Genomic DNA, 18,432 nt, shown 5'->3' with positions numbered 1-18,432 from the left:
GATTTTGTAGGAGGAATTGAAGGCCAACCTTCAGAATGTTCATAATTTTGATCTCAGTGTCCTGGCTGGAACTACTGCAAAGATACCTTTTCAGTAGTTTATGGTCAGTCCTTAACTCGTAGCACTTTAAAGGAAGGCCAAATTAGTTAATAGAAACATTTAGATTTAGACGAGTAAAAGATTTCTTACTTAAAAAAGGCACCCACTCATTTGAAATGACACTAATGAAAATAAAAATGTAATCAGTGTTACCCAGTCCTACATTTTAATTTGTGTCTGCAATGCAAGGATATTTTACTTTACTGCAAAAGTATGAGGCACACTTTCCCCCTTCTCTTTAGGATCTCCTTTGTCTCTAGTTAATGACATTTACATGATAACAACCCCCCCCCCCAGCTTGCAGGAATAAGAAACTGGACAAAACATCTATGTTCAAGGTAAGTTTGATTTTATTGTTGCAACTTATTACCTAAGAATGCATAGAGGCATAAACATATTGCTCATTTAGGAAACTTCCCAGAGCTTTTCCAAATAAATTATTACACATTGTTACACTTCCAAGGTGATTCTCACAAACTATATATAAACTTAGAATGACAAGAAAAAATCGATGCATCTGAAATTTCTTTTTGTGTATATTTTTCTGGAAGCAGCTCTGTTTAAAAAAAAAGTACAGGCAGTTAAAAATTGGAACAATCTTAAAATTTGCTACTTACTTTCAAATGGTTTAATGCTCTTAATTGCTCTTATTGCCCCCCCCACCCCACCCCGAAACTAAAAAAAGAAAAAAGAAAAGTTTGGTCAGGAGATGAAAAATGGGTAGTAGGATCTTAGCAATAAAATTGTCAGGATATTTATATGTATTAATAAGCATCTGTCATATGGTATAACTTCATTACTATATTTAATTTCTCTTTCTATATTAACTTTGTAATGGCTCCATCTTGTGGCTAATATGTATAATTGAGGAATAACTTTCATTAGAAGTTTCAGAGTGCTAGCCGACTAGTCTAAAAAAAACCACCTCAACCACGGGCACAGCTCCGAGCCTGGGGCACTGTTTACACTGGCGCTTTACAGCACTGCAACTTGCTACGCTCAGGGGGGTGTTTTTTCACCCCCCTGAGCGAGAAAGTTGCAGAGCTGTTAATTGCTGTTAATTGCCAGTGTAGATAAGCTTGTGCCCAAATAAATTTGTTAGTCTCTAAGGTGCCACAAGGATTCCTCACTGTTTTTTCATTACAAGCTTTGCTTTCAGTGTATTAAGTATCTTTTGCACTACATTTTCTCATTCTTCTTTTATAAGCTCACAATGGGGTATTTTTAAACCAGACAAGTGAAAGCGAAAACCTCATAAGAATCTTGCTGATTTTTAGGTGTTTTTTCTGCTAAGCTGCTTTAATTAAAATAATAAAAAGGGGTATTTTTTTTTCTGAACATTTAAGTTAACTCCATTTAGGGGGAGGAGAGAGAACCCTGGACAATTTTCATTCTATTGCATGCAGTTGTAAAAAGGAATAAAAGAAAATGTGGTAATGCCTGATGGGAAATAAAAAATAAAACCGACATTTTTGGTTTTTATGAAAACTTGAACATTTTAAAAAAGATTTTTGCATGTCGCACATTTTCAAAAATGCACTTTTAAAAAAAAATTGAATGAAAAATTCAAAACTACTAATGCTCAAAGATTGCACATATATAATACCAATTCTGATGTTATTTGTGTTTCCTATAGATGTTTAAGAGTGATGTTGCTGACCAGCAGTTTAGCCTGGAAACTGCAATTAAAAATATTGATAAAATGTCCAGTGAGTTGAAGAAACTAAATGGTAATTCTGACTGTATCTATCATCAAACTAAAGGGGAAATGACTGAATTGTTTGATGCAATGTTGTTGTAGACGTGTCAGTCCCAGGATATTAGAGACACAAGGCGGGAGAGATAATATGTTTGATGGGACCAACTTCTGGTGGTGAGAGAGAAGCTTTCAAGCTTACACAAAGCCAGGTCTGGGAAATGTACTCAGAATGTCACAGCTAAATACAAGGATTGTTTAGTGGTATTTAACACATATTTCAAGCAACCATTCAAGGTGAAGTGGCCTGTTAACACCCCTCCAATCATGGGGGGGAAGGAAGCGAGGGTTGAGGAGGGATGTTGGGGGGAGAAGGGGAAGTAAGGAACTGGGGAGGGGTTATGGATTGTTATATCCAGTGTCTCTATTCAGTCTTTGCTAGATACTAAAACTCATGAACTGAATAGAGACACTGGAATTGTAGCTTTTTATAACAATCTGTAACCCACTAACAGCTCCCCCACCCCCGCCCCAGTTGTCTCCCCCTCTTCCTTTCCCTCCCATGACTGGTGGATTGTTAATGGGCCACTTCACCTTGAGTGGTCCCTTGAAATATATCTATCTACTTATGATAAACAATTTGTTCTACCTTTTATTTAGCTCTGAGTACATTTCACAGCTGCTAATGAACTCATGCAGATTTTGTGATTATGTTGTTCCTTCTATATAATGAAACAAGAATTTGTCCTCTTATGGTGAAAAATTAATAAAATCATACTTACTGTACAAAATATAGGACCATATTAATCAAACATGGAAAAGTCCTGCTAGATAACAATTAATTTCTTCAGCAAGTACATATTATAGCTTCCTAACAAAAGATATATAGTAATACACTAATAGCAAATTGTATTTAAATGCGTTAGAGAAATGCTATCATCCTTTTAATTTACAGAAGAGTTAAATGTAGAATACTCTACATTAAAAAAAACCAAACCTCTACAGTAAATTGCCACCCATAAAATACCTGTTATACAGTAAATGTTCATGATTGTATACTGTACTTTTTCTAACAGTGAAAAGCCAACTGCTGCTCTGTGACCTTACTTTGAACTTCAGTCATCCTGTGAAGACCACAGTTTCAAGGGAGGTAGAAGAAAAGAAAATAGATTTTGAGGAATTACAAAATTCCATCAAGTTCCATGCTGATGCTTCCATTAACAATTCTTCTCTTTGAGCCATTAAAATTTCAGCATGGTTTTCTACTCTGGTTGAAATTTTTATAATATGACATTTTGTGTTATCAGAGTATGAAAAGTAGTATCTGAAGAATGTTTCAATGTGTGAAAAACAAATATTTGAATAACTCAGAAACAACTAAAATAATAAAAAGGCAAATAATTGGTCCATAGTCTATACATTTTCCAAAATCTCCCTTTTTATTAAACAGCTGAGGTTGCTGAGAACAGTGACATGGGAAACTAGATGGCTCAGGAAATTGTTTATGGGATATAACGTCTTTCATGTCAAGTTAACTGATCTGAATCAAGACCAATTGGTAACAATTAGAAGTATTTACTACCAGCTAGATCATTGTTTCCCAACTGGGAAAAGTGGTGCTAAACCCAGATGAGCTCAAGGGCAAGAAGACAGCACTGGGAGGGAAGAAAATGGCATGACTCTCAATTTGCCCCACTGTCTTCCTCACTACAAACCTATAGCTACGAGTAAAATAGCAGGTGACTTCTTGAAAGCCATTCCTCTGCCTGTAATGACTCCCTAATGCAGCCAGCTACAAGATACTAACGGAGGGGTAAGGCTGACAAACTTAGATGGAAGACTCAAACCACACACATGCCAGAAAATGGAATTAAATATAAGATCTTAGGCAAACAATGGGACCACTCCTGTTCCTTATTAAGTCAGTCTTGGGCCTAATATTTTTAACTCATTCTGAATTACAGTTTATATTTTAAGACAGAAAATGCCAGTGTTTCATGAAGAATGTGGAATAGGCACCTATCCCAGGCCTATCAGCCCTACCCTGCTTAGTTATCTGCTTCCTGGGTAATGAGTTTGAGTGTAAGCCTGTGGCTTGGTCAGGTGACTAAACATCACATGATGGTAGCCGGGGGTTGTACTTTATATAAAAGTGAGTCTTCTCAGGATGGAAGGAGACAGACCTCCAGGAAGGAGGTGCTTAAAGGGTACCTAACAGCAGAGGGACCTGGGTCTGGGTCTGCCGCACCAGCTAAAGGTAAAGGCCTTACTGGAGCTACCTGCACTGAAGAACAGAAGCAAAATTCCCGAAGAGGGAATTAGGAGGTTCTGAGGAAGGGTAATCCTAGAAGAAAGTAATCTGGACAGGCCAGTGCAGGTGGGTATTTGAAGGGAGATGCCATTTGCACTTGTTTAGGGGTCCAGCCTGTGGCTCCTACTGATGGTCAGAAGAAGTTGATTTTCTCTTGACCTGCATCAAGAGAGTACAATTGGTGGCTGAGCCATGTGATCTCACTCCCCGATCAAACAGGGTAAGACCTGATGCTAGGCGTTGGATGTCTGTCTTTTTTTGTTGAGCTGTTTTCATGTACTGGATCCTGGGAGGGGTGTTTATTTGACATGCACAAAACTCAGGAACAGTTTTTGAGAACTCTGAGAGTAGGGAAACTGAGATAGAGACAGGGTCTATCACCAGATGAGGTGAGACCCAATTACACTGCCATTTTCAGAGCCTGTTCTTTGCAGAAAGGAGTGGGTACAAGGTTATGCGTTGTTGGGACCCAATATATACAGGGAAAGATTTGGGAATGGAAGTTGTCTCTAGATGATGTAGAAGAGGGAACATATACCGTATAGACCATTAAATTAACAAGTCACATAGTTCCTACCATTATAATAAATGTAGCCAGAAAGTGCAGGTCTCTACTGAAAAGTGGACTGTGACATATGGCATTTTTATTGACTCAATTTACACAAGATTTTTCTAATTTTGTATCAACTTACATAAAATATATCAAAGTAAACAATACAATCTTTCAATACGGATAACAGTCACTAGAAGTTACTCTGTACTGTACAAGCATTATACAGATATTAATTGATTTCAGTTTGCAGCTTAATGTAATTGGTACCATAACCTTGACATGAACAATAGTTTGCATAGTTTTGCTTTATAAGAAAGCAACGTAATTCTCTGCTATGTAAACCACATGTAATCCTATAATATGGAATGGAGAACACTTCACATGCGAGATGGATGTTGAAAAATGACGTCACTCACATGAAGAGTTTTCATGGCAGTGTATGAACAATGTAGAGTAATAAATACATTGTAGAAAGTATTTTGCAAATCTGTTTTTTAAAAACACACTTTAAAATGAGAGAATTATATTTTTTCATTAAAATAAAAAAAAATTAATTCATAATTTCAGTTCATTGAATACAAATGGAAATATCATGAGGTTTGTATGCTCTTGTAGACCATTGATCCCAGACATTAAGCTTTCTTCTAAGTAGATCCTGCAGCATATGTTAACTTGCATTGGTTTCTTGAACCTCGGTCTTTTCCATCAATCAGCAGAAGGGGTGTTCTTTGAAAGTAATCAATAATATCTGCCACTGAAGAAAAATCCTGTGGATTAAAAACAAAGGGGGTGGGAGGCAGGTGTCGTCAGGATTCTCACTACTTCTCAGGGTAAAGTGATAGTATTTATTTAGACTGTGACTATTTCATGCTCTCTTGTGACTAAGTTTTGGATGAATTGCTGTACTGGAATAGACTATGAGGTCATCTACCACTGCATCAGCATTTGCTTCCAGTACTGGTTTTCCCATCTTGGATATCTCCATGGAACATTCTTGTCCAAAATTTTACCCACCCAATGAAGTTGTGAGGTATTATAAGGCAATCAGTTTTTCTTGAATTTGAGTTACTGGGCCTGATTCTGCTCTTCACTACACCAGTTTGTATCTGGAATAGCTTTAGTGAACTAAGTGACATTCTTCTTGGTAAAACTGCTGGAGACTGGTAAAGGGGGAGGAGGTGATGCAAAGAAAGAAACATACTTTACCTCTTTTCCTTTCAGGCCAGTTCCTAACAAGTAAACTTGATTTTGCTCCTGGTAACGAATCTGAATATTATATACTTTATCTTTGTATAATACCATCAGTACGTATGGATGTGTATTAGTTTTTCTTGAGCTGTCTCTCACCAAGAATGTCCCGTCCTAAAAGAATGCACATGAAAATCAAATCTATTTTTGACCAGCCACGTGAGTAGAATGCTGAGTTTGTTTCTAAATACACATTCATTCTGGGTTCTAATTTTTCAGAAAGAGCACAATTGCAACCACAGCTTTGAAGAACTTGTTAGACTTTCTTAAAGAAAGAAGCAAAACACAAACAAAGCCTTGCAATCTGCTATCTAAAATGTCCCATTTCAAAGGCTAGTTCAGATGCAGTAATAGTAGTTTTAGAGAGAAAAAATACTCTAATTTTGGGACACTTAGCAAAATGTTAAGGGTGAAATTCTGGCCTTAGCGAAGTCACTGGCAAAACTTCCATTGACTTCAGAGAGACTAGGATTTCAGCCCAAAAGGTGAAACCCATTGGTGTTTTGGGGACTTTTGTACACAGCTGAAAGGGATGCATGCAGTCTGCTACACTTAGAGGTTTAGACAATCTTGGCATGTTCTAGCCTGCTGCATAAGGGGAATTGGGGCCTACTCTATCAGAGTGACTGGGAGGGAAATGGGGAAATGAAATATGCCCCTCCCAGTGAGTGCTGGTTTAAAATATCTTTGGGAAAAGTGGATTAGCTAGAGGGATGCAAGTTTCTTACATAGATGATCTTGCCTCCTGGAGACAAAAGTTTCTATTGAGCTCCCTACCACGTGAAGCTCTCCCCTCATTACTCCATCTTATATATACAAGTTATATTACCACTATGGTCCCCATGGTCTGTGCTGTTTCCTGCAGCTCCCATTGGCCGGGAACGTCGAACCGCAGCCACTGGGAGCTGCAGGCGGCTGTGCCTTCAGGCGGTCAATGTAAACAAACTGTCTCACAGCCCGCCAGCGGATTACTCTGACAGGCCACTTGCAGCCCACAGGTTACCCACCACTGATCTAGAATAAGGGCTTAATAATCCTTAGGGATCAGCTGAGCCTGGATCTGAGCTGATCTGTGTTGTTTTTTGTTGTATTCTTTGTAATAAGCCACACCCCCAAGAAGTTCAGACTTTGGTATGTGTGAACTGTGTTTTTAGAATAGTTTAAGAAAGGTACCTATTTGTGCTTAGTCTCTTCTATACTGATCCAAGTTTTTAATAGCCCTCTGGTAATGCACTACCAATCTGAACACTGTATGCTTAATCAGTCTGTGTAAGTACCTTTTTGTTTTTGTGTGTGTGCACGTGCACACACCACCACTACCTCTCCCCCGCCACACACACATATAGGATGTGCCATGACATTTTGCAGGCACATTGATAGTGGCCTGGAGAAAACCTGGACTAGAATCTCTTTATGTAAAAGTTGTGTTCATTCACTTTTTCTATATGAATGCAAAGATATATATCAGGATAAAAACCATTTAAACAATGTGCCAAGAATTTCTATATCCATTTAAGGGTAACTGCTAACACTGTACCTTATTTATATTCCTAAGAGCTGCTTCTGCTTCCTGCCGGCTGATGTCTGCAACATACCACTCTTCATTCAGTGAATCTTGAAACTTTTGTTTTATTTTTTGGGGGGGAAAGAGGAGAAAGTTGGCTGTCAGTGAATTAATTTATGTGATGTTATAAACATACATGCACAGAAGTAGAGAAGAATTTAAATGGGGGAGGGGAGAGGGAAGTAGTGTATTTCCAGATGCAGGGATGAGCATTTTTAGTTTATTTAATGATTCCAATATTCTCTGAAGGTGTTTGCAAATGCTGCCACCTTGCAAACCAGAGAAGTGAGGACTCTAGGGTTTTGGTAAACATTCTATTTCCTGTGACATTTCTTTGTTATGTCCAGATGAGTCACAGACATCTTAGGTCTCTCCTATTTTTACCATCAGCTGAGTCTAGAACTGTGGCTTGCTGTGGGCTCTCAAGTACTAAACACACACACACACACACAAACCTGTCTTACATGACTATTCAATGCATTAGCAAAAATCAGGTGCTAAGTGGAGGTGGTCTTCAAAGAAATATGGAGTAAAACTGTACTCAGAGACCGAATTTTCTTTTCTCACCCAATTTAGGTTGGTTTATTTGAGAGGAGAATTGAGTCCAAAGCATCTGAGGGTACTTCAGGGCAGCTTTGCAAGACAGAAAGTGGTCTAGTAAACTTCATTGTACCTTCTGACTGTTTCACTGTACATGTTTTGCTGTATTTTCACTCCTCTTTTGCTTGGTGAAGACCAAGTAAGGAACAAAGGTTGGACATCACAAGGGAAACCAACAGCAAATGCAAGAGTGTATACCAAAGAATAACTGCTGACTAGAAAACCAATTTAGGAAAAAAATTGTCTCACATTTAGTTGATTTGCTGTGCAAAGTGATTAGGATCATCACGATTCATGCCTCCCCATATTGGGGGCCACAGTCTAAAGGGGATGACATGTGACTGCCCCACACGTCTCCTCTGGCCAGCGAGCCCCCCTGCCCTGTTCTCCCTGCTCCACCAGAGTTACCTGACCGGGAGCGGGGGAGGGTGCTCTGTCCTTCTCCCGCTGTGCCTTCCCCCAGGCATGTTCGACTGCTCTCCTTGGCAACCAGGCCCGGGTGAGGAGCAGGATGGAGCTGCTTCTCATGTGGCTGAAGCCAGTCGCTATGGGTCACTGCTGTGTGCAGCACGGCAACTGCCTGAGAGACAGCCCATCTGGGAAGTGGTGGCAGTGGTGGGTCGCTCCCTGCCCAGGCTCAGCGCTGGGGGATGGGTTGAGTGAGCCAGAAATGGGCTGTGGGGAGAGGGGCTTTCTCTCAGGCAGCCATACTGCACAGAGCAATGAGACCCTGAGTGGCCAGTGTGAGAAGTGGCTGGTCCTGCCTCTTCTGCTCCTGGCCTGGACTGGCTCTGAGGGACAGGGGCTGAGCATGTCGCGGGGCAGGTACAACAGGAGAAGGGAGCCCCACTTCCTCTCCCACCAAAGGCCAAGCAAAATCTGGGGAGGGGACACTTGACCCCATATACCACTCCCACCTCTGAGTCCCATTATTATACCTCGTCTTCCTCCATGCTTGGTGGCTGCACAATCTGCCTGTTAGGAATTGGTAATGGAGGTCTGCCATCTGCTGGGCCTTTTGAAGGAGCTCTATTGATGTTACCTTTAAAGTTCCAGAATAAATTTAAATTAAAAACAGAAAGATAAAACTTAGTCTATGCAGCAGATATCAGTGTTGTTTAGGACTTTGATTCTTAGTCATATCAAGGCCTCTTTATACCACTCAGGCAGCATAAGGGGCCTTAAAGTGGGTGAAAATTATACTCACACTCAGTGTAATTGAGAATCTGACCTAGATTTCTTTATGTAATGGGACAAATTCATCCTCAGTATACATGAGGGTCACTCCCATGGACTTTAAAGGAACTTCAGTAGCTATGGATGCCTCAAAGGCAACTGTATTTGAAATAGGAATTACAGATGATGAACTGTATCTCAATTATTTAATTATGACAGTATCTTCAGTTACCCTAATTACAGCTAACCTGAACTTCTACAGTTACAAACCACAAGGTCGCCCTGCTAGAAGTTTATAAAATTGTATTGGACAGAGAAAAAAATTGCTCCTTTTTTTTTTCTCTCTTTGTGGAAACCCTGAACAGTTTAAATGGTAACAGCTACCAGTGCTGAATATTGTTGAATGATATGCCAAGAGATTATTATTTTCAATGTTGCTTATTTTTAATTACAGTATTTTTGCCAATTAAATATGTAGCTGAGACAAACTTTATTTCACCTTGGAAATGTTTTTCATACCAGCCAAGGTATTGGTGTAGTATTATTCACCCTACCATCACACACATCATTATTGGAATGATATAATCACATGGGACCTTCAGAATGAATGTAGTCAATGGATAGTAATCTGAGACTAGTGCTTTTAAATTTTAGCTCTAGTGAAGCAAACACTTATATCAAATTTTGTCGGTGCCTTAACTAAATAGACAGCAGTGTCAAAATTTAACAAGGAAAAAAAAACCCCATCTTAAACATAGACTAAATGAACGAAAGAAGTTAACTAACCGATGCTTAAAGTGGTCTGAAAAAGTTAGGGGGTCTATCATAATCTGGGAGTAGCAGTTCTGGTAAAATGATGCTTTTCCCTCCAGAGACCCTTGTGGTGCTGCTGCTGCAGGAGTAAGGAGACAGACCAGAGCATCTAATATGCAAATAAAATGCATTCTTTACTCCTGGTGGGGTGGGTATGTGCCTCCCCCCTCACCCACCCACTTTAAGCACTGTACTTGATAGTTTTTTTATTGCTATTAAATTCAGAAGCTGAACGTCCATGACAGATATCATGCGCTGCAACCATAAGACTTCATTACATTTGGAGTGGAAATACAGGCTCACAGAATACAAACCTAGCTGAAAGCGTGGTGGTAGTGATCCACTTGAAGAAAGGCTGTTAGTACTGTTAAAGAAATCAATGAAATTGAAGTTTAACACACATAGGGTATGTTGCTATAATTATATTATTTAATGTTTTATACTGTGGCAGCTCCCAGAGGCACAGATCCATACCTGGGCCCCTTTGTGCTACATGGCGGTACAAAGATGAAAGCATACATAGTGCATGTCCCCAGAGGGTTCCATTCTCCTTTCTTTTTAGCACCCATGGCAGATAAAGATATCCTAGTCTGCCCCGTATGAAAATTCACATGGTAATTAAGGTCAGTATTAACTCTCCTTGAGGCCTGGCACTTGGAGATAAGGTGCAGAGGGGCAGGGGACAGTCCATGGCACTACTACTCCTATAGGGACCATTTCAGGATCAGTACAATTGGAACCTAATTTCCCTCTAGAACCTATATCTCTGTTGAGTTTCCAGCCCATGACCCCTCCCAAGCCCTTTCCTCATAAGGGGAGTATATGAAGCAAAATTACAAGCTGTTACTGATTCTGGAATTTCCCCCAAACTTCCCCCCTTCTGTGTTTTCTCTCCCTCCCCCCCCCCCCCCCCCCGCCTTGGCTGAAGAACAAGCATCACTAAAACATTCAAGTTCCAGGAGGTGCAAAAACTTGACAAGAGCTGTGCCAGTGACTGAGTTCACACTTCTAGTCTCATCTATACTTAGTTTGTTCTGCTCTTGCTGAACTATTCAGCCCCTCTTTATAAGCTCTATAAAGGCCTTTTCAGCTTCCTGTTAGAAATTTCTATAATTGAAACCAGCTCTCTTGGCAGTCCCAAAATGACAGCAGCCAAAGGCAACAATGAGTTTATCAGATCTTATCTCTTTTTCCCCGAAAAGTTTCACCTCACTAAGAACCCACCGCCAAGGGCTCCTCTTTTCCAGTGTCCAAATGAATTTCTCTTTGGATGTACTGCAAAAAAGGCTCTGAGTAAAATGTATATCACCATAGTGTCTCAGGCTCTTCTTTTAAGAAGAGGCATCACATTTTGGATGTCCAACTGTAAACACCTAAATTCTGACTTTTTTTTTAAATAGGGGCTGAGTACCCACAATTCCAGTTGAAGTCAATGGGAACTGCAAATGCTACAGTAATGCCTAGAATCCCCCTTCTGGGATCAGGACCCCATTGAGATAGGCACTGTACAGATATATAATAAGACTCTGTCCTCAAAAGAGTTTACAATCTCAATAGATAAGGCAGACAAAGAATGGGAGAAATAGATAAATGCCTTTAGTGGGGCACTCAAAAATTGAAGGAGCCAAAATTAGAGCCTAATTGTAGTTCATACCAAAGAGGTCCTAATATAGTCCTCTCTTAATGTAGAATTAAGAAAGTATCCTAGTGTATCTGATATGTATTGTCTGTATCTTTGGATTATATAGAGACTTAAGGTCTTGAGTATGATGGCTTTACAGCATTGGGGGATTCCCCTAAAATGGTGGAAACAGCCCAAAGCAAGCAGAGGGGAGCTAAGGATCTGGCCTGTAGATATTAAGCTCCTTGGGTAGTAATCATGTGTTCTTTTGGGTCTTGTACAGCACCATATACACTCTTATTCCTTAACAAGTAATAGATCAAAATAAGTGAGACAATAACTAGTGCAACAAACCTTTCTGCATATGATCCAGGCATACTATTGGATCCTGAAGGACTGTGTTTAGGTGGTGGCTTGACAGACCTTGAAGGGAATGTGTTGGAGCTGAAGGGGGGCAAAGATAGCTGTGGTGCTGGTCTCTGGGGGATTGCTGTGAAGAGGAAAAGTAGAGCTAGCTAAAAATATTAGCATGAGGTTACCATAGGTACTCGTAAAAGCAGCTTGTAAAGAGGGGTGAAGTGAACTAATACTATCACACTGCAGAGGGCCGTCTAATCAGATACAAGCAATGGAGCAATCTGTTATTAAAATGCCCTTCAGAACAATATACTCGGTCTTGGAATATGAACTTACTGATGGAAGCTGGTTTATTCTTGTGTGTTCATTTTAGAGGTGGAAAATTCAGTAGAAAATTTCCAGTTTTTTTAATCCTGTTTGCTTCTGAAACATTAAATAAGCTACAGCCCAGCTTTAGAAACCCCATTAACTAAAATATAACATTAAAATTAAAGACAAAGTCCCCTAGTCAGCTTTCTCTGCCATGGCATTGCTGACCATTGGATTTGAGACTTCTCTATTGCGCATATTCCTACTCAGGGATTTGTGTTCTGACGCCATCTTCATTGTATAGGTCAGCAGACAATTGGGCTACCACGCCAAAGATCCATAGCATGAGAAACTTGCTCTCCTTTGGCATTACTCTCAGCCTGAGTTGAACTGGCAATAAGGGTGGAGGTTCAGAATGTGAATTCAGATCAGAATTGTGTAAATGGCCTCAATTTTTAATGGGATGAACCAAAACTCTGATATAGTCAACCTTAGACTTTGGCATGTTGAAAAGCAAAAAGTGAATTTTGCAGCTTTAGTTCATATCCATTATTTTTGTTATAAAGCATTATATAGCATCTCAGGGACTGTGAGGTGGGGTAACTTATACATGCTGTTATTATTATTTGAGCCAAATACTACTCTCTTTGCTCACGAGTCATTAGGACTATCCTCACATGAAGTTGATAGCACTATGTGTTGGAAGAATGCAAGCAGGGTTTGGCCAATTATCTTATAGTAGATCAAGAGGTCACTAGGTTTTCATTCCTGCTTTTTAGGTGCTCAATGGAAATAACTGTACAGATATATACTAAGTTCATGGTTAATAAATTGCTAATATGCTCCAACTTCCTGTTTTTTGTGGCTTCATTACTTAAGTTTGTATGAGATTTTTGACGATTTCTACAATCTGTCAAGTTATGCAGTGTTACATTTTTTATTTTATAGTAGTAACTATAAATAGATCTTCTCAGTGTTTCATTTGAGCTTTTTAACAGAGAGAGAATGTAAAAGAAGTTTTTAAGTACTTACACTCATCATCTTCCTGGGGAGAGAGGGGAAAAAACAACAACAATGAACATTAAGAGGTTTATAATATCATAACTCGTAAAAATTATCTCTTTATAAAAGCTACAATAGAAAAGTCAGTGATTTTTGAGTATGCAGGTAATTCAAGATGAGTTGCCTACATTTACCTAATACATTGATATATTTGTCTTTGTGAAACACCAAATTAATTTTTAATTGTGGAACTGAGGCAAGGAGATCACAAGTCTAGATTTTCAAAAGTGAGTAATAATTTAGGTGCGTCAATTTTTGGGTGCCTAACTTGAAACAGCTTAAAGAGATCAGGGGGCAGAACTTCAGCTGAGGTAAATTGTCATAGTTTCCAGAGCAGATGTTCAGCACTCTCTGAAAATCAGGTTCCTTTAAGATATATCAAATCGGAGAGCCCAAAACTGGGGTATACAAAATCACTAGTAACTTAAAAAATAAAAATCTGGGCCTTGACTCTGCCTTTTCTTTATAATGCCTCTAATATCTAAAATAACATATCCAGGGATTAAACTGTCCTGGAGCAAATTTGTATGGAGGAAACTGATTGAAAGTGAAGCTCTGTGCTAAGAAGGAACTACAGGAGAACCTCAGTTACAAATAGCTCAAGAATGGAGAGTTGTTCATAACTCTGAACATTTTGTAACTCTGAACAAAACATTATGGTTGTTGTTTCAAAAGTTAACAACAGAACATTGACATAATACAGCTTTGAAACTTTACTATGCAGAAGAAAAATGCTGCTTTTAACCACCTTCATTTAAATAAAACAAGCATAGAAACAGTTTCCTTACCTTGTCAAATCTTTTTTAAACTTTCCCTTTATTTTTTAGTAGTTTACATTTAACACAGTAATAAACTGTACAATATTTGCTTTTTTTGTCTCTGCCACCTGATTGAGTACTTCCGATTCCAAATGAGATGTGTGTGGTTGATTGATCAGTTTGTAACTCTGGTATTCGTAACTTTGAGGTTCTACTGCATGAGTATTTAAAGGAACCAGTCCATGTTAAACAGAACTACCAGCTTACCAGCAAATTTTATAATTCTATTGTAACACATTAAAATCTTCTAACTGTAAAATAGTGTTTGCTCTGAAATATACTTACATCATATCTTCTTTCTGGTGCCCAACCTTGCCTAAAATGAAGTAGATGAAGAAACCAAATGTGAATTTTAGATGTAGAAAGTGTGAAAGAATGACACTTTATCCATATGTATAGTGGGACATGTTTTCAGCTGAGACTTAAGCTGATGTCAGTTTTTGCAGACAAAAATAAATATGGGTATCAGTTTTAACCAGCAATTTCTTTTAATCGTTTAGATATAAGTTTTTGATTTGCAGCCACAAGAAGGTACTTGGATGTCCAAGCCCTGAACCTGTAATGAGCTTTGCAGAGATTCAGGGGTCCATCTGTGTGGAATTTATTGCATGGTTGGGGCTTAATTGATCTACATTTCAAGTGAAATAGTGCACCTGCTGTGTTCCTCACACAGAAATGGAGTTTGAATATCTGGCCTTAAACTTCAACTGAATGATGAAAATATTAGTTGTTGCCATGGAGCCCTTAGCCACATTGTCGTAGCTGAGGGCAGGCTTATATGAAGATATCTGGCCTCTTTCCTAGTATTTTGACTGCTGGTTGGTTAGCAGACCTCATAGTATGTTTCTTTTATATGGTGTACAGCCCTATCAAGAAGCTGTCTAAGAAAGGCCAGCTCTTGCTAAAGGAAGTTTTTTGCCAAGAATTCAGGGATTTGCAGGGTGACCGAGCTGGCCTAGCTGTGGGGAAGAAATGAAAGCTTTCTCCCTCCACCATATCATAAAAGGGATATGGAGGTGAGGGTTAAGTTTGGTAGTCAGGATAATGAGAAAAAAAGCTTTCTAGGAAGAAGGCTAGAGCTGATGGGAGAATCATGGATAACATTCCTTTTCCCTTCTAGAACTTGGCTGAAGTGAGCCATACTTTGGGCCTTAACTGTGGCCTTTTGAGTGAGGCAAGCCCTGCTGTATTTGTGTTTGGCCCTTAAAAAGGCAGAGCTTTTTCACATTACAATAAAGTGGGCATCACTGCAACACTCTTAGGTAGTGGTGTCTTTACCGACATTGACTAATTATGTTTTCCAGATTGTTGTTGAAAATAGTTAAAAATAGTTGTGTTAACATTTAAAAGTAAATGTTTACTTTACGGGTGGTGGCTTCCTTCCAGGGACTGTATTGCCTCTTTCATGTTTATCGGCTGGTGGTATGGGAGGCTTTTGTATCTTTGCTAACTGTTCTCCCAGAGATCTAAAATACAAGAGAGAGGTGGTGCAGCAAAGGTCAAATGCTCTTTACTGCAATATAATTTGGTAACACTGATAGTGTATGTCACCCAGAGGCTAATGTCTTACCTTAGTTGTGGTGCCATGGGCTGTAAAACATAAGGAAAAGTTACAAGAACATATAAGTATGTTTTAAAATAGATCCAGGTACAATAAGAACCAACCAAATGGACTCTTACCTTGTCAGGAAACACTGCCCTTTTCCCTGAAAAGAATAAAAAACAACACTTAACAAAAAAAAAAAAACTTAGATAATTCATTATAAGTTCTGTGAAATAGTGGAGGCTCACCAGGCCTGGCTTTGATACCTTTTCTGGTGCAAAATGAACTTAGCATGAACAGATACTGACCTGCTGCTGGGCTGTCTCTTTCAAACGTTGGCCCAGGACGATCCAGTGTGGGTTTTGTACGTCTGTCTATAGAAGGAGCTGGGGCTAAACATAAATACTGTGTAAAATATTGTGCTAATACAAGTAACACACCTTTATTTTGTATTGTATCTGTCACAATCTGGTATCCCTTCTCAGGGTTGCAAGCAATATCATTAAGGCTCATAAATAGTTAAGGTTGGCTGAATTTTGTGTTTGCTTTTTTATAATGTTGATGGACGATATCAATGTTTTAAAGCATTTTAAAATATTTTATTCTAAATTTTCAGTTGCACAAAATTATGGGGGATGTCAGACAATGGAGGGGTCAGACTAATTATTTCATGATGATAGACACTGACATTCAAAAAGTTAAAGCTTTATAGCCATTAAAACACAAATGGTCAAAATATACAAAATAAATATCCTTAAATCAAACTTTAAGTTCTTAGACAAAGTAAGAAATTCTGCTTATCTGTAAATGTTGATTATTATCAATGGAAATATTTTTTTTCCATTGCTTTTGGGGAGTCAGCAAGGGGTGTGTCCACCTCACACAAGGCCTGAAGGGGTTAAGGTGACCAGGTAGGCCAATTAACTGCCTAGGCTGCACCTGGAGGAGGAGCCAGGCAGCAGGGATTAATTAGAGCAGTGGTTCCCAAACTTTAACTACTTGTGAACCTCTTTCACTAAAATGTCAAGTCTCGTGAACCCCCTCCTAAAAAAATTAATATTTCCAGGGATTTTCTCCTTTACTTGAGTATAAAATATAAAACAGTGATCTTGGAAATATAACATTTGTTTTATGACATGATTATTACACATTATTTATTATTATTATTTATCATTGCAGTATTTTTATTACATTATGAAAACGGCAACACTTCCAAGATCTCACTTTCGTAGCTTGTGTCACTTTGAATGAGCCTGTTATAAGACAAGGCTCCTATGTTTCATCAAGGAGTATCAGATGTGAAACAGCATGAAGGTATTTAAGAAGCCAACTCAAAGAGTTCCTCCTACACAAGCATTCAGGTCTTGAGGAGTCCAGGCAAACAACACACATTACAACAGAGGGACCTGTCTGGTTTTAAGATTAAGTTAGATAAGTTTATGGAGGGAATGGTTTAATGGTAAAACATAGTAGTCAAGGAAAACCAAGCAATGGTAGGTAAATAGCATAATGGCTAAAAGGGGTCAGGATGGAGACTCTTGCCTATATGCTCGGGGTCTTACTGATCGCCATATTTGGGGTCGGGAAGGAATTTTCCTCCAGGGCAGATTGGCTGAGCCTCTGGAGGTTTTTCGCCTTCCTCCGCAGCATGGGGCAGGGATCTCTAGCAGGAGGGTCTCTGCCGATTGAAGTCACTAATAACAGGATTGGGGACTTCAGCAGCAGAGTCCAGGGAAGGGGTAGGGACGGTTTTATGGCCTGCAGCGTGCAGGGGGTCAGACCAGATGATCATAATGGTCCCTTCTGACCTTAAAGTCTATGAGTCTATGAGTCTATGAGTCTAAACTTGTTCTTCATAATAATTTTAAAAACAATACTAGCTGCCTATTTAATTTTAAAAACAACAAAAAATATCCACGTCCCTTTCCATTTCTTATAAAGAGTCTTGAAGTTTTAATCTCCTTGCTTTGATCTGCTTAGCTCTTGGAAGTCCAGGGACTCCGGGCCGCTGGCCCTGTGCTGCCTGGGATCCCTAGGGACAGCTATGTCCACCATTAGGGAATTTTTTTCCTGAGATCCCCCTGTAACATTTCGCGAACCCCCAGGGGTTCACGAACCCCTGTTTGGGAACCACTGAATTAGAGACAAGACTCAGCTGGGCAGGAGCAGGAGGAGCCTGTATAAAGCCCAGATGATTGGGGCGGATTTTGCAGGGAAGTAGTTTGCAGTTGCTCCCTGTGAGGAGGGAATTTGGGCTGGCAAACCAGAGGGGGGGTCAGAAAGGTAAGAGAGACTTGGGGGAAAACAGCATGGTGTGGGATAGGGCATACATTGGCTGCTGATGAGACGACCCCTGGGCAGGAACCTGGAGAAGAAGATGGGATTGGGTTCCCCTCCCAGCCACTGGGGAAGTGGCACAGACCAGGCAGTAAAGAGCGATCTGCCAGGGGCAATTTGTGCTAGAAGACTTTGATACCCCAGAAGAATAAGCAGGAGCTCCTGGAGCCAGAGGGGGGCTGCAGGCTAAGAGACACAGAGTACAACTGCAGACAGGGCATCGGCCTGGCAGAACAAATTCCCAGCACTACCAGGAGGCGGTGCCATCCAGCGGTGAGTAGAGCACCCCATCACAGGGGGATAGAGATACTAACACAGCTCTAGC

At 39.7% G+C, this 18,432-nt stretch overlaps 2 protein-coding genes across 2 annotated transcripts in view; one reads left to right on the top strand and one right to left on the bottom strand.

The window, feature by feature from the left end:
* Positions 1-261: 261 nt before the first annotated feature.
* C8H5orf58 (chromosome 8 C5orf58 homolog) lies at positions 262-3,198 on the top strand. Its single transcript, XM_005310242.4, has 3 exons — positions 262-437; positions 1,736-1,829; positions 2,872-3,198. Exons 1-3 carry the CDS (start codon positions 429-431, stop codon positions 3,030-3,032), a joined length of 264 nt encoding a protein of 87 aa, XP_005310299.3. The 5' UTR covers positions 262-428; the 3' UTR covers positions 3,033-3,198.
* Positions 3,199-4,728: 1,530 nt separating this feature from the next.
* LCP2 (lymphocyte cytosolic protein 2) overlaps positions 4,729-18,432 on the bottom strand; it is a 51,722-nt gene continuing 38,018 nt past the window's right edge. The window contains exons 10-21 of the mRNA XM_065554852.1: positions 16,079-16,162; positions 15,908-15,933; positions 15,798-15,817; positions 15,589-15,693; positions 14,513-14,543; positions 13,380-13,392; positions 12,036-12,171; positions 10,375-10,424; positions 9,010-9,113; positions 7,445-7,528; positions 5,866-6,021; positions 4,729-5,426 (exon numbers count right to left, since the gene is read on the bottom strand). Of these exons, the coding sequence (XP_065410924.1) occupies positions 5,304-5,426; positions 5,866-6,021; positions 7,445-7,528; positions 9,010-9,113; positions 10,375-10,424; positions 12,036-12,171; positions 13,380-13,392; positions 14,513-14,543; positions 15,589-15,693; positions 15,798-15,817; positions 15,908-15,933; positions 16,079-16,162 (932 nt within the window). The 3' untranslated portion in view covers positions 4,729-5,303. The remainder of the gene's footprint in view (positions 5,427-5,865; positions 6,022-7,444; positions 7,529-9,009; positions 9,114-10,374; positions 10,425-12,035; positions 12,172-13,379; positions 13,393-14,512; positions 14,544-15,588; positions 15,694-15,797; positions 15,818-15,907; positions 15,934-16,078; positions 16,163-18,432) is intronic.

Source organism: Chrysemys picta, chromosome 8 (genome assembly GCF_011386835.1).
Source record: "Chrysemys picta bellii isolate R12L10 chromosome 8, ASM1138683v2, whole genome shotgun sequence".
Lineage (NCBI taxonomy): Eukaryota > Metazoa > Chordata > Testudines > Emydidae > Chrysemys > Chrysemys picta.
The sequence above is the reverse complement of the archived record's forward strand: the minus strand, read 5'-3'. Positions and strand labels throughout refer to the sequence as shown.